Source organism: Mus caroli, chromosome 2, assembly GCF_900094665.2.
Source record: "Mus caroli chromosome 2, CAROLI_EIJ_v1.1, whole genome shotgun sequence".
Taxonomy (NCBI): Eukaryota; Metazoa; Chordata; class Mammalia; order Rodentia; family Muridae; genus Mus; species Mus caroli.
This window is the reverse complement of record NC_034571.1, coordinates 64,541,955-64,558,835: the sequence shown is the minus strand read 5'-3', so window position 1 is coordinate 64,558,835 and position 16,881 is coordinate 64,541,955. Positions and strand designations below refer to the sequence as shown.

At 37.5% G+C, this 16,881-nt stretch overlaps 1 protein-coding gene across 6 annotated transcripts in view; it reads right to left on the bottom strand.

The window, feature by feature from the left end:
- Positions 1-427: 427 nt before the first annotated feature.
- The window catches only part of Ubr3 (ubiquitin protein ligase E3 component n-recognin 3), a 132,883-nt gene continuing 116,429 nt past the window's right edge, over positions 428-16,881 (bottom strand). For all 6 annotated transcript variants that reach the window (XM_029473748.1, XM_029473751.1, XM_021152412.2 and 3 more), the window contains 8 exons: positions 14,729-14,832; positions 11,266-11,390; positions 8,202-8,309; positions 7,976-8,101; positions 5,851-6,030; positions 3,764-3,973; positions 3,184-3,323; positions 428-2,899 (listed from right to left, as the gene is read on the bottom strand). In XM_029473748.1, the coding sequence (XP_029329608.1) occupies positions 2,782-2,899; positions 3,184-3,323; positions 3,764-3,973; positions 5,851-6,030; positions 7,976-8,101; positions 8,202-8,309; positions 11,266-11,390; positions 14,729-14,832 (1,111 nt within the window). In that variant the 3' untranslated portion in view covers positions 428-2,781. The remainder of the gene's footprint in view (positions 2,900-3,183; positions 3,324-3,763; positions 3,974-5,850; positions 6,031-7,975; positions 8,102-8,201; positions 8,310-11,265; positions 11,391-14,728; positions 14,833-16,881) is intronic.

Here is a 16,881-nt window from a genome sequence, read left to right as displayed (position 1 = left end):
GGGTTGGGTTACATCCTCTTCAGTCAGTATCTTATGGTCAGTGTCTTTTATAGATCATAAAAAACAACAAATACCAGAATGTGTAAACGGAATTACTACCTGGTGAACTACAGGACAGAGGTGCACTGATAAGAATGGTCAGTTCATGGAAGACCACAGACCCCTCAAGACAAATGCCCTTACGAAGCAGTTTCCAGGCCTAGGTAGGAACTCTCAGCAGACAACAGGCCAGAGTCATGCTTCTGCACCTAGCACAAACACTTAACACTTAGCAAAAGTGTGATCATGAGACCACACAAAACTAACAGGACCTGGTCCTTCAGGAGGAGGCAAGAGAACACAGTGAAAGGCAGTTCCTAATTACCCCATCACTCTCCTATGTCACTCTCAATATCTTTGAAAAAGAAAACATAAACATTCAACATTATAAGGATCTTGCACAAAGCAAATGACAGTAGGTTTTATTAACATATCTTACAACGTCAATTATTCCTAGTTTTATAATTTCTGCTTAATTATAAAGGTTGATTTCGCTTCTACAGTAATGTACTGTATTTAAATGATCATTCATACAAGATCACACCAGTACATGTTTTTGAATAATATACACACATCACTCTAACTTGGACCTGTTATTTTAAAAGTGGGTTTATAAATGGGACTTATAAAAGTTAGGGAAATGGAGGTTCTAATTTAGCAGCATGCATGTATTTATTCAAGTACAATTTCAACCAAGTGCTTTTTTTAAAATTTACTGGTGACTAATTCACCAATATCAAAATAAACACTATCAAATATCCAAATTTTAAAGTTAAGGCTAATATTTTCACTTCACATCCATATGCACAACCATAAACATTCCATTTAAATATGTAGTGATCAAAGTCTGAATACATTATACCATGTATATATAGCATCAGAGTTCCAAACTGTAAAATTACTCAAGTTCATGAATCCTGTAACAGTATTTACTAGAGATGTAATTAGCATTTTGCTCTTCAACCACACTTACAAATGGTCGCTATTTATAATGACCGAAGCAAAAAAGGTAGCAGGCTGAGCTTGTAGCACAGCACTTTAGAGAGCAGGTGTAGAAGGGCAGGGATTTACCTGAAGAAGTCATTCTACTCTTAACAAAGTTATCTCACCATTTTGGAAATGTATATAAAAATAGCAAGCTATTCCCGCATATTTTCTTACAATGCTCCAGGCAATCTTCTGGCGTTCTGACCACGTCTGTGTGTGCACTACTCTGTCCCCCGTGTGTTAGTGCAAAGCCACTGTTTTATGTTACTTTCATGGTCTGTAACGCCATCATCAATTCAAAAAATTTTGGAACATGGGTTTGATGTTACTTTGATATTTTCTCATTCAATGTTCTGTTGTTTACTTTTACAAGTAAAAAAAATGTAATTTTATATAGCAAGCCATGGAAATCCAAAGTACCAGGAATCGCTTGATAGTACTATATATGAAATAATCATCAAATTATTCAATCACCTGGAAAAAAATCTTGGTACCAATAAAATATGTTTTTCTGTCATCTTCTTTCCCTCTTACTAAGTGGATTTTAGCTCACTCATTCCCATTCTGAATTAACCCCCCACCCACCCACCAATAAGCTGATCTTCACAGCAATGACTAAAAGCGGGAGCACGGCTCACTCCCAGGGTCAGTACCTCTGAGCCTTTCCTGTTGTAGGAAAGCACACAGAAACATCAGTGACACTGCAGGAACCCAGCACAGAGGAGCTTCTTCAGTCACCGAGGAGAGTCCCAGAACTTAATGTTCATGTGTTGGACAGATGAGCATTTCAATCTGATCATGTAAATAAAGGCTTGGTTGGTAAGGAAAGGTGGGCATGCACAGAATCAAAACTCTGCCATGTATATGTTCTTAACCCTTTTGATTTTATTGTAACATATGCTCGTCACTAACAACTCTTATTTTCATTTAGTTGAAATGGCAAATTGATTTTGTGTGTGTGTGGTGCTTAAGATGAAACTCGGGTTCTGTAAATGTTAGCCAAGTAAGCTTTCTACCACTGAGCTCTACCCTCAGCCCACACATATATATTTTTTAAGGACCTCCCCAACCACACATATGCCTTGCCCTCCCTCTGTGCGCTGCACTACACTGCACTGCACTATATTTTACAGCTAGTTCAATTATTTACCCGGGGAAAGCATTTATGAAATTCCTGAGAATGAATTAAGTTTTCAGCAAAGCCTTAAACTTTAACAGATTCCTCACAATAAGAAAAAAATTTAAAGTTCTACTATTAGACCAATTTTTTACTATACAATATTTCACATAAATCATGTTTTACATTTGTTTCTAATTACATACAGCGAAAATCTCAAATCAACACAAGGGTGACAAAGGAAACGATGCATTATGTTTAGCAGATGCAAATGAAAACACAAAAGGAGCAGGAAAACCTCAGATAAACCACATCCTCTCTGTCAGGGACAACCACTCAGGGCATTATAGGGAAAATCATTTCTCAATGATTTTTGTGGACAGTTGTGCTTTTATTATTGTGCACTTAAAAAATGACCACTAAAGAATGATTTAAATTATCTGTTGTCCGGATACTTGAGAAAACTATGATACCATTACTGTGGCTACCAAGCACCTAATTCTGGGAAGGCTGCATAATGTATGTTTTCTTTTTATCCCTCAGCAAAGACATCAATCCCCCCAAATTAAATTAAAGCTTATTGTTGATGAAAATCAATCTCAGTGAAAATGATAATATATGCAATGCTGAGGTGTGTGTCACAGCCCATTGTAGTGCGGACCCCATCTTTTATTGATGTGGTCAAACGTGTGGGAAACCCACTGTTGCTCGAGAACTCTGTACCGCTCCTCACAGATGTAGAGAGGCTTGCCTCGCCTGCAACACAAAAATAGCACAAAGCATTAATCATGAGAGCCAAACAGGCTTACCCATGCATTCCTTCTTCAACACACGATGGCAAAGATAACAGTATAATTTCATTTTATGTGTCTTGTATTTTGGATAGGAAAACTCTCAAAGCTAGAAATAACTATTTAAATTAGTGATTGTCGTACTTTGTAACATTTTAAGTTATAATTGCAAAACCAGGTGTGGCACACTGGTTTCTCCTGCTGGAGCTTCAGGAAAACACTTGGCATGTGTTCCAAGGCAGGGCTAACCTGAGGTCCCGGTCCTCTTCTCCATGAGCATCCAAGTAGACGGAACCCCAGAGGCAAAAGCGGTGGCCTCGGATGATGATAATCACTGACGCGTTGATTAAAAGGAAAATCCCTGTTCCTGCACCACAATTCTGAGAATGCTTTAAACAAACAAACAAACAAGAAAAACCAATGCACTTTAAATCAAATGGCCATTGCAGAAATCATTACTAATCTAAAACTATTGATTTTAAAATAATATTTTCTCTCTTTAAGCCTGTATCCCCAGCTCCAACAGCTCATGAATAAACGAGGAAGCGTTGAGGCGAGCATAATGTAGAAGCATTACCAGCTCATCTAGCACTAAGGCTGGCTGGCCCCCAGTGCATCAGTGAAGGCTGCTGCCCTGCATGTTAAAGGTGGGCAAAAGCGAGAAGAACTGGGATTGTACTTGAGAAAGGCTTTACTTTATTGTTAAACACAATCTGGGTTTTACCAAGCTCTGAGTGTACTGTCTAACTCACAGACTGTGAAGAGCTCAGAGTCTCACTGTGCCACACTCCCCGGAGCCGGGCTGGACGGCTCTGGTCCATCTGCTTACCAGCACACATTCACAGTAACTTTGCTGCTTGCAGCACAGGCCTTTCAGGCATACAAAAGTGCCGCAGACGAGGCAAACAGCTGGGTCTTTAGGAACCTTGGTGCAGACACTGCAGGTTTTTCTATGGTAGTACTGGAAAATAGTGTTGTAATTCTCAGGCAACTGTAACAGGTGTGGTAACTTCCATCTTGATTCTTGGATAAGCAAGGCCTAAAACATCCAAAAATAGTCATCAGCCCTATGTTGGATACTAAAGTTATATGCTCAAATTTTAAAATGATTTTATTTTAGGATGAAAAATCTACTTTCAAGAATGTGACTTATTTATTAAAAATATTTTTTCCATTTTACAAAAAACCAAACAGTCTGTTAGCAATTATTCTTTATTTCCATACAGATTTCAATTATAGCAGATGTAAAACTTTAGAGTAAACATCCTAATATATGTTTATGATTTTAAGAGAGGAAAAAAATAGTACCTCTGAACATGCATGAAAATATATCTCTAAACATGCAAAGATATTAACTAGTTAATTAAACATTTCCTGACCTGACCGGGTCTTGACCTGTCATATCTAAGTGATTCTTCAGCTTTTCTTCAGCACAAGTCAGAGCTACAGTATTGTTCCTATTTTAATGCTTTTTATGAATTCTCCCTCCTGAATATGTTATGTTCATATACTTTAGGCTGTCATGATTATTTGTATCTGTAAGTGCTAAGGGCCTAAAACCCTTTGAATAAACTCCCTGTTTCGTATGGAAAACTCAAAGCCGGCTACACTTCCTGCAGAGTGAGCTGTATTTACTACTTGCAGGAGTAAAACGGTACTGGTGATTTTTTTTCTAGATATTACTCCATTCACACTATAATTCCATATATTCATTAGCCAACGAGTTTCTGTAAAACACTTTCTAGGAATTGGGAAATTCAAAGAAAAATAAGAATTTCTGTTCTGTGAAGGCTTCATTAAAGCAACAGATGATAAACAGACACTAAGCTCAGCGGCACTTGGGATTCAGAGCTCACCACACGGGAGGCCCTGGGTTGACTCTTGCCCATATAAACACAGCAATGCTTAAAGAGAGTGACGCAGCAGCAGAGTTGGAGGAGGTACGGCTGTAAGGAAGACTGATTAGCAGACACTTTTGCTGGAAGAGGCAAAGCCTCAAAAAGCATAGATTCAAGAGAAGACAGTACTGCTGCTAGGGACAGAAGCAGCAGCGATAGGCATGCTTACAGGCACTTCAAAGTCTGTAGTACACTTAAACATATTTGTGTCAAATGAAGCAAGGTAGCAGATTCATGATATCACAACAATGGAAACACAAGCAAGACGTGACATGTCTTGACTGCCAAGACAGAACCTCAATGAGACACAGCAGGAACATGTTCCATGAGAACTAGAACATGCAATGATTTTATCTAAGATCAGAAGTCACCTGCATCTGGTCACCAAGGCTATGGATTCCTCTCAAATGACTCTTGAAGTAGCTACTTTCTGACTTCTATAATCAGAAAGTAGTGTGGAGTCTCTTCACCTCTGAACAACCTGGTGATTTACCGTCTTACTTTACTAAAGGGTCAACAGAAGGACCCTGCGAAATAGCGATGCCATCACATCACTTCGGCTCTCAGGAACAGAAACGATGGCAATGCAGTGGCCTGCTGCCTACCTCCACTCTCAGTTACTGGTCACTATAAACCCTTTACCAACCAAGCTGGCAATACAAACCCACATTTAAATGTTACAGACATAATCTTTTAGTGTTCATTATCAAATACTTTTAAACATGAGACAATTTTACAACTAAGAATACTATTTATTAACTTTAATTTTTTTTTATTTTCCAACATCACTATGATGGTTGCTTAAATGATTTAATTAAAATCTACAGACTTAAGCCAAAAGTAACAGCTAGTACACTTTTTTAAGTGACATATTTCTGCTTTCTTTACTACTTATGACTTGACTCAACTATTATTTCAACTTTATCAGTTTAAAACCTGCTGCCACCAATGACTTAGATTTGACTTCTTCCATTAGTCCCCTACCTAGAAGCACATTGCCCCCCACTTTTCTCCATACCTTTCCTTGCTCTGCGTGTCTCTCCGTAAATGATGTTATCTCAAAACACCACTGAGTTATAATGTCAAATGCTGCAACTGGCCAGTCCAGACATGAGGCACTGATGAACGGGTGATCTGTTTGGTAAAGAGTTGGCAGAAGTCCCAGGCAGCTGGCAAGGACGGAAAATTCTTCTTCTTCCTTTTAGATGTGAAACAGAAAATGTCAAGATATTTTAGCTGTCACACTCCCCAGTGACTGTGGGCAGTGGGAAACCAGGAGAGCTGAGAACAAGTGACGGGAGCACGGGTGACAGAAGGAGAGGCTCCTTCTTTACCCAAGCATCCTCCAAATACTTAACTCCTAAACGGCCCAACGGGTGCTTCCTTTAGGCAGCTGTCACATACCTGATGAATAGTTGACAGGCAGTAGCAACTCTATAAATGCTCTTTAGACAACAAAAGAGCTATTTTGGATTTAGGAAGCATACGCACTGATCTGGGTGTGGTAGGCAGCCCTGTAACCTAGGAATATGAAAGTTCAAGTTTGAAGAAAGACTTTGAAGGCAGCATGGAGTATCAACAATCAGACTATGTCTCAATAACCAAGCACTGGTTGAGTGATAGGGTGCTTGAAGGCCCTGCATCCCAAAAAATAGGGCTGTGGTGGACTCCTTGCCAGTGTACATAGAGAACAAGAAAAATCATAGAATTCACAGAAAGAAGAGCTAAATAATTTTCTTGGGCTCTCAATACACATGAAACAAAAGAAAATTTTAAAGTGAGGTGATGGTGTGTAGTGTGCCTTTTTAAAATCCATAGAATGATCTGTCCGATCTGAAGCTCTGTTCACTAATAAAATTACTAGAGAAACTAGAATGAATAACTCATATTTATTTGTTTTTCTCTCCTTCTGAAACAGGCTCACATTATGTCACCCTGGCTGGCCTGGATTCTCTAAACCAGACTGACTTCAAAAATTTTATTTTCTTTCTGAGACAATACCTCATATACTCAGGCTCATCTCACATCCCCTAAACAGATATGACCATAAACTTTTGGTCTTCTTGCCTCTACCTCCTAAGAACTGGGACTGATCACAAGGCTCTGTGTATGCTAGGCAAGAATTCTCTAACTGAGCCATACCACCAGTCCCCTTAAGCTTTCTTTTAAAGATGTTAGTCTTGTAAACACATATATAGATCTTTCAGACAATCATGACTATATTGGAGGCTAGTGGATCTCTTTTCCTTATTTGGGGGATCAATTTTCTTCTTCACTCAAAAAATAAACCAACCCTTCCATACTTTGAAAATGTTTCAACTCCTGAATATGCATATACATGTATAGATACACATAAATATCATGCTTAAAGTTTAATAACATCTTATAACTCTAAGTAGATAGTAATGGTCAACAAATACATAGTAACCTTGAGGCACTTGATAAAAACCAAAGCTATCTAATTGCTAAATATCACATTCAATAACTCAAGACAGAAGGAACAGAAAAGCTATTTTAATCTAATATAATTCAGGTTTCCAAGGCCATAAATACGGTGAGTTGTATTTCTACATCAAATTTCTTGAGTTAGCCGTTCAAGTCAGGACCAAGTCAATGCATACACATACTTCAGTCTTCTGCCCTGTCTCTCTCTTGCCTGTTTTTTTGATTCACAGCTCTATGAACTAAATCAAACCTGCAGTAATTCAGTCATCCAACTTTTAACACAATTATCTAAAAAAGCAAACATTTATTTCTATAAAAACCTAAATCCTACCACATGGTCTAACAGCCACCCTTCTGAGCAATGCACCTTTTAAATGAGTATTAAAAGCATGTGACTCCAGTGATACAAGTATCCAACAGAATGAACACCAACCATTCTTACTCAAGCATTTGGCCTGAATTTACACTAACCTGATCTAAAAACTGCTCAACCACCCCAAACTAGCAATGTTATCAGGAAAAAAAAAGGGGGGGGGGTGCTAGTAACATAAAATAGGTAATATTCAGGACATCTAGTCCTCTGAGGAAAACCAGAATATCCTCATAGCACAGTCTGCATAGGAAGAGACAGAAGGAGTCGCCTATGCGTCAGTATGATTTGGAAATTAGCCTACTGTAACACCAAGGCCAAATTATACCTGGCAACTGGGTAAATCTTCCCCAAAGAGGTGGTGCTGAAGAAGGCTGCCGATCCTGAGGAAAGGTAAGCAGAAATCCTGTATGTATCTTTCCATGGACTCAGGAGACCAAGCAATAGGACTGACCTAAAGTTAAAACAGAAAAGTGAAGAGTTCAAGCTACAACAGACGCAGCTTTCCAAACGTTCACTCCTCGTGGTAGTAAGACCTGAGTTAACAGACGTACCATCGCACACTCCTGAGCGCCTTCTTCATAATATAACTTCCCTTTAGACAGCTCACTTATAACAAAGCTCAACAGCACTTCGTAACACTTTTCTGCATCACATGTATTCTGGGAAAAATTAAAATATTAATTTTACACAGGGTCCTGAGAAATTACAAAAGAAACCTCACTGGAAATAATATTGTTTAAGTAGTAAAATTGTAATTGAATTATATCTCAAACACACGAATTTCATTTCTTCTAAATTCAGATTAACTCTGGAATCACAATTGAGTAAAATTTATTCAAATTTTATTAACAAAATTATTCTAGTTATGTCTTTAAAAGACATAACGTAGTACATATATATTTATTTGTAGAATGATATATGTTGTGTAATTTTTATGTAAACTGCACACACACACACACACACACACACACACACACCTTCCACTGCTGAGAACTCATCCTAAGTAGTCGCCTGACCTAGGGAAGGGTCACTGACTCAGAAATATTTTACAGGCAACAAACACAACAAATTTGAACCATATGAGAAATGTTTGCAAAGAGTCAAGTAAAAGTGTGTATAAACAGCCTCCTGACAGTGGCATAAGTCATTTCATATGAAGTTTAAAAAAAAAAAAAAAGGGCCATAATGTTTACAGATTCCCTAAAGATTCTTTTTTAAGTTTACTGTAAAAATGTAACTGTGATAAAATGTGTGATATCATACAATATATAAACAATCACATTAAATAATGTCCTATAAATGAAGCTTAATAACAATAACCACTTCTATTTTTATAAGAAAAAGTTATAAAAATTTTCAATAAGATCTTTATATCAGAGAATTGTATCTCTTACTATTATATTAAAAATAGTAAAAATAAAGTATGATAATAATGTATATATCAGAAGAAATATTTTTCTATGATATCATTCTACTCATTAACTATACTTTTCAATATAAAGAATAACTGAATAAATACCAGGAAGTATAGATTTGTCCTGAACTCTTACTGTCCCCTCTCATCTCCCACTTCCCTACCATCTACATCAAGGGATCAAACCCACAGCTTAGGCCTGCGAGACAAGCATTCTTGCTGAGCCACACCTCCAGTGCCACCCTAAACAGTGGCAGCATCCCTAGCTGGCCCACAGATGTGTTACTTGATGATGCTTGCTCGTTGATGCTCAGTGTGTCATCCATGTTGCTGTATCCTTTTCCCTAGACTGTGAACCCCAAAATGTCCACCACACTGTCTTGTTTCCACAAATTCTTCTTCAAAATGAAACTCTAGCAACAAGTATTTTCTAGCTATGAATGGAATTTATCTAGATAATTTTGGAGCTTCTGGCTTTGGAACTTGATTGAACATGCTTTTTTTTAATAATCAAATTCTTATTTAAAATTTTCCTTCTGCTTTCTACTGTGCCCATTCATGTACATTGTGTTCTAATTCTAAACTAATGAGAACATGGATTCTAAAATCAAGAGCTGACAAACTAGGGAAGAGGTAGCAAAAGCCAATGGATTAAACAAAGAATGAAGTCAGAATCCACAGGCACAGGACAGAAGGGACAACGCAGTGGTTATGAGCTGTTGCTGCTCTTACAGAGGACTGCATTCAGTTCCCAGCACACCCAGAGGGCATCTCACAACCACCAGTAACTCTAGCTCTAGGGAATCTGGCACCTTCTTCTGCCCTCGTTAGCTGCCATTCAGACAAGCGCGCGCATGCACGCACGCACACGCACACGCACACACACCAGTGATGTACAAGGTCTATCAGCATAGGTTCAAAGCTTTTGTCCTAAGCATTGCTTTGTGAACGTTAGGATAGGGGTCATGTCCTTAAAGCATATTTCAGATTCTATGGTCCTACTTTCAACAAACAACAAAAAGTATCAAAAAGTGTTTGTTTTGAGACCATCTCATGTACTCCTGGGGGCCCAGGTTCCAGGTCAGTTTGAGCCTACAATGCTTCTGCTTCCACCTTCCTTAGCTAGGAATGCTGGCAAGTCCCTAACGTACAGTCTGAACTTGCAGTTTACCTTTAAGAAGGGTGAGGCTCAGACAGTTTTCCATTCTTTGTCTAAAGATGTAACGTCTGTCTTCAAAAGCAGACTGGCATACTAAGTACAGTCTGATGGGCACCTGGCACATCTGCTATTTAAGCCACAATGCACTTTGATGACTATGTTAAATTCCAGTGCGTGGACTGTGATTTGGGAGTGAACTGCTAGAACAGTGATGGTCAGAGTCAATACGTTTCATGCACATGGGTGGAGTTAGTTCTTTTGAACCAAGAGATACAATTTGAACTGGAACATTTTTAAAATAACTTCTCTTAAGTTTAAAGGTTACTACAAAGTCAGGACAAAACTATTAAATTTTATGGAGGCCAAATTTAGAGATATTTTCTGTATCTAACAGTGTATAACAGTGCAGTATCCTGGTTACTTTTATGTCAACTTAACAAAAGCTCAAGTCATTCAAGAGGAGGAGACCTTAATTGAGAAAATGCCTCCCTAAGATTGGGCTGTAGGCAAGCCTGTAGTGCATTTTCATGATTAGTGATTAATAGGGGAGGGTCCAGTTCACTGTGGGTGGGGCACCCTTGGTTGCTGGTCCTGGGTTCTATTAAAAAAAAAAAAAAAAAGGCCTCTGCCTCCAGGTCCCTTTTGGGTTTGAGTGCCAACGTTGGCTGCCTTCAGTTTACTGTGACTAAGGATAGCAAACCAAATAAAATAAAATAAACCCTTCTTTTCTAAGTTGGTCATTTCATTTTATCAAAGTTACAGTAGTCACAACTAAGACATGTAACAAAACATTTTTAATTTTTTCCCCCCATTTCCATTTAAAACCATTTTTAATTCACTTTGCCTAACAACCACTCTTGGGCTAAGCTGTGGCTCACTGGTAGAGCACCTGTCTAGCGTTCAGGAGGCTTGTACTCAAATTCCAGCACCACAAATGCAAAACAAGAAACCCATGACAAATACATACTCTCATTTGCTTCCATTCCACCTTAAATGGCCTCCCCTGACTATGAAGTGAGAGAGAATTCAGGGAAGAGATTACCTTTCTAAGAGCTCCGGCGTGTTTCCAGGCTGACCGGTCCTCTTCAGTGCCCTTAACTGAGAGCGCTGCCAGGGCCTGTGTGTACAGCAGGGTGAAGAGGACTTTCACAATGCAGGTGAAATGCTCTGCAACGGCAAAGACAGCACCGGCTGTTTGCAATGCACATATTTTGAACCAAAATCTACTCCACATACCTATACCTTTCCCTGCATGTGCACTTTTTTCAGCATTTGTGTGGTTGATAGAATGAAACCATACTGTACTGTTCTACTGTTCTTACTGCTGCTACGACCAAATATGTGACATAAACAACTTAGGGGAGGGAAGAGCTGCTTTTGCTCCTCGCTTCAGCTGTAGCATGGTGACAAGAGGGCAGATGCTGGGACTGGCTCTCAGCTGCTGCCCCCTTCTTCCCTTTACCCATTGGCACACCCTATGAGATGTGTCAGTGACAGTGTCTTCTACAAGTGTGTTTTCTTGTGACCTGGTAGAGCAGGACTGTGATCCCAGCTACTTAGGAGCTTTGAGGCAAAGGATTGCAAGTTCAAAGCCTGCTCTGCCTGTAGACTGAGCCCAAGGCCAGTCTGAAAAATCAAAAATATTCCTAATTCTACAACTGCTTTTCATAGTGTGACTTGCCTCATTCTTGCCCACTTAACAGACTATTTCCTAAATATGACCACTATACATTTCACATAATTTGCACAAATCAATACTTTGGTAAATATCAAAACAGTAAAATGTTATTAAAATCTGTTTGAATCAAATTTCCTCTTAAATATTTAGGCAGAGCTCAATTAATCCAAAAGGTTTAAATCTCTCTCTCTCTCTCTCTCTCTCTCTCTCTCTCTCTCTCTCTCTCTCTCTCTCTCATTCTTTCTCTCACAATGAAAATTTAAAAATGTGTTTTATTTTATGTATGAGTACACTGTGGCTATCTTCAGACACACCAGAAGAGGGCACTGGATCTCATTACAGATGGTTGTGAGCCACCATGTGGATGCTGGAATTGAACTCAGGACCTCTCTCTGGAAGAGCAGTTGGTGCTCTTAACTGCTGAGCCATCTCTCCAGCCCTTAAAAATGTATTTTGACCAAAGTAGACAATGACTTCACAACTCAGTTCTAAACCAACTTTGCTTATTAAATCTGTTCATAAAATCATGATATTAAGGAATGATTTAAGGGTCATTAAGTAACATAAAATTTTATACAGATTTTTTCCCTCAATCTAGTCTAATCCATTAATTTAACCATGAAAATCCAAATTTCTTTCTTTCTTTCTTTTCTTTTATTTTCTTTCTTTCTTTCTTTTTTTTTGAAAATCAAAATTTCTTAACTTGTTTTAGAACACAACTTTAGGATTTGTTCCTACTGAATAAGAATCTGTAGGATCAAATGTCTCAGCACACTGATATCCCTCCTGTCTTTGGGCAAGCGCTAAAGCCAACCGTCCTTTCTGAACACGACTCCACAGCTACATGCACAGTCAGGCACAGTCCTGTGCTACTAACTGAAGTATAACTCCCTCTACACAGCAAGTATCTTCTCTTTTAGGTTCTCAGGTTTATATGATGAAACTATCCCTATAAGGGAAATATATATTGAATTACTTAAAATATAAGACAAAGCAGCTTTCTATAGGTTAAAATATACCATACTGTGTATTATCTGACTACATCAGCAATAAGCCACGGTGAGCCTTAGGACCTGTTCCCCTAAACTAACCAAAATTTTCCTCCCTACACATATACATATTACAGAACTTAAAATTTATTTTGCAAAGAGGCTGAATTAGGTTCTTTGACAACTTTAGGTTTTAAAGTCTATAAAATAAATGGATAAATCCATAGCTATAGTCAATCACACAAAAACAATACTAAAAATACCTAAACTATGTTCAAAGGAGAATATGGTGAGTGCCTACTGATAATCACTCCTTTTGTGTTGATTAAATTTTTCTGGAACCTAGTAAAGATGATGATGTATTAAAATGTAAAATAACTGTAAAGATGTCTAAGCAGCACACTGTATGCTATGTGAATATTGTAATTAAAATATTAAATCAAGCCAAGCGTTGGTGGCATGTGTGTTTAATCCCAGCACTTGCAAGACAGAGGCAGGTAAATCTCTGAGTTAGAGGCCAACCTGGTCTACAGGTTGAGTGAGTTCCAGGACAGCCAGGGCTACACAGAGAAACTATATATATATCTTGCAAAAACGCAAACAGAAACAACAACAAAAATTAAATCAAAATTCAGAGTTGCTATGAATGTGATTTGGATATTAATGACATCTTACTATTTACCAAATATAATTTACTTGAAATATTATAATTTGTCTGTACTTAAAATAAATGGTCACTTCCTACCCCTAGATTGATTTTATTAAATTATTGTATTAAAACTGAAATATACACATTTACAATGTTTTCCACGGGGAACATTTTACACCAACATTACACTGTAACTTACAACAGCAAAACAGGGCTAGGATAGTGGAGCACACCATCGATCCTAGTACTCAAGAGGCAGAAGCAGGGGGAGCTCTGTGAGTTCCAAGCCAATCTGATCTATACAGAAAATTCCAGATTACGTAGAACTATATAATGATACCCTACCTCAATACAAAATAAAGCAATAAATCAGTTTTTCAAAACAAAAGAAAGTTTATTAGGTGACAAAATATTTTAAATGCTTTAAGGTAAAACCTATACAAACTATGGAGCAATACTTAAAATGTTGCTAATTTAATGTTAAAGTTGTTCATCTAATGTTATAACTAAGTGTTCATCTAATGTTCATCTAAGTGTTATAATGCTAACACTAATTTAAAATGATAGGATATCGCATTTTTAATAGAATTGTAATTACCTACTGTGTACATGTAGATTTGGAGGCGATATTAAAGGTGACACTTTGCTCTGTTTTTCAAATTTTCTTTTACATTAATACTTTATTTTTTTTTTAAACAACAATATTTAAGGTACTTTCCTCAAGCATTTTACATCTCGTTGATAAATAAACTGACGATTTTAAAAAACACCTTTATTTCTCTCTTACCTTCCTGGCTGTGATTAAAATATACTACTAATAAAATACTATTTTTCATTAAAAAATTTTTTTTCTTTCTTTCTTTTTTTTTTTTTAGGAGAAAGATTTTACTTGATTTACAGTTTGAGGAAGAGTCCCTCCCAGCAAGAAAGCAGGCACACAGGGCATCCTGTCCCATTAGTCTGTAAGGAAGGAGCAGTGGGAGAGGACTGGAGGGACACAACAGCAGTGCACAGCTGGCTTCCTCTTCTAGATTCAGTTAGGGGTCCCAGTCTATGCACGGCTGGCCCCGCCACATCTAAGGTTGGTCTATCATTCTCACAATCATTCTGTCAGCCTGGATGTCCTATTTGTCCCTAGAATCTCTAAAATATTCCAAAAGTAATCTGAGGGCCTGAATTAAAGACCTACCTTTACGTAAGGGTTGTGGCATCATTAAGATCTGGATGAGCAGAAGGGATGTCACATCATGATAAAGGATTGGAACTTCTGGCTGCTGGTCTTCATTCCCCACCCTAAAGAAAAGTGGCATGGTCACAGTCTAGAGCACTGCATATCTTTCTAATTCATTTCACATCTAACATGTATGTCTACAAAACAGAAACAAAGACAAGGGAGGAATCTTTGCAGAAGTGCTTGGTGGCCATATTTTGCTTTACTGATACTGTAATTATTTTAGTAGTGCATACATTTCTTTTGTCTTAACTTGAAAACTATGTAAGAACTTTATTAAACCTTACTAAAGTTAAATACCTGCACTACATTAACATGACACTGAGTCTTTTGGATCACGGAAATTACAGAAACTAAGGAAGGTATTGAGTATAACACAAGAAAACAAGTCAGATAAGGCAGCTCATAGATCTAGTCACAACCAGCTCAAGATAAACAAATGCTCACCTTATGAAGAAGCACAGGCACAGATCCGAAACCTGGACTGGTTAATATTCTCACTAAAACTTGTTAAGATTTTATTGCTGACACAAATTCTAACAAAAGCCTTATCATTTGGATTTTTAACACAGGATAATCAAAGAAGAATTTCTCACACACCACAAAAGGTATCAAAGCTAGAGATGGGCAGCACTATGAAAATACGGACCTCAAGCATGGCTCACACGAAAAGAGCACATGCACGCCTGCCTGCCTGCCTGCCTGCCTGCCTGCCTGAAACTGAACTCAGAATCTCATACATTTTATATATCTAACAAGCACTCTATCACCAAGTACAGTCTTAATATTAGAAAGTTAATTATTTTTATTATACATTCAAATTTTCATGTCAATCAAAGTAAATCTCAAGCTTCCAAAACTGGCTAAGTTCTGAAACTATATTTCTGACCAGGCTTGAGCCATATCGTTTAAGCCTGTCATTAGGCTCTACTCCCCAGCAAAGAAATCAGTAAATGCTGGTACCTATTATGTGCCAGGCACTGGACAAACAGCTGGATGAGTTGATTCCTGCTTCTGTGACTCTTATGACTACTGATGAAAGATCGCTCTTTAAATTTCACCATTCCCTAAAATACTTCTCATATACTGTACTTATAGTCCTCTCTGAGGCCAAGGCTCCCATCATTGCATGTCTCTGATTTCTATGCTCCTAGCCCCTTATTTTCTAAGACCAAAACTGGGAAGGGAAGGAGGAGCACCATTTAAGTGTCAAAATCCCTCATGCGAATAATTTTCCATATGATCAATAATAATTTCTTAATTACAAAGTTTACTACATTTAGGACATTCTAAATTCTCATCTCATTGACCCTTGACTTTAGATATACTTGAATACAACTACCTGGAAATATTTTTATCTTTATCTGCTACTGCAGATGGAAATAAATTCCAAGTTATATATACATGTGTATATGTATGTATATATATATATATATATGTGTGTGTGTGTTTATATATTTGTGTATATGAATATATAATATACATATAAAATACTATATGTGTCTATGCATATATAATATTATACCTTATGTATATAATTCCATGAGAAATCTCCAAGAAGAAAATAGAGATAAATACTACAAAAATCTTAAGGCTGGGAACAGACTATGCCTTATGAAAGTATTTAACAGATATTGGATGGAATGGAAATTCAAAATTTATAAACAATAAAAAGATAAAGACCAAGTTCAAACTTGTGTCATAGAATTTCTTTTTTTTTAATGGTAAGCAAAGTAATTAAAGTCAAAAGGCAAATTATCCTTTGTGGAAAATTTTCTACAAGTATGAAAAAAAAAAACAGCATAAACCAGACCTTGACATTTATCTCCAAACCCAACCGTGACAAAATAAAATTCTGTATCTTAAATCATAAATAATTATTCATATACTTTAAATAATAAAATGTCAGCTAGGCAGTAGTGGCACATGCCTTTAGGCAGAGGGAGGTGGGTTTCTGAGTTTTGGGACAGCCAGAACAGCACAGTAAGATCCTTCCTCAAAAAAAAAAAAAAAAAAAAAAAAAAGAGAAAGACGGAATCAGAAAAATGGACAGTACTTTTCTATTGCTGTTTCACAAAGAACTCACAGCCAGGCAAAACAGTGTATGCCTT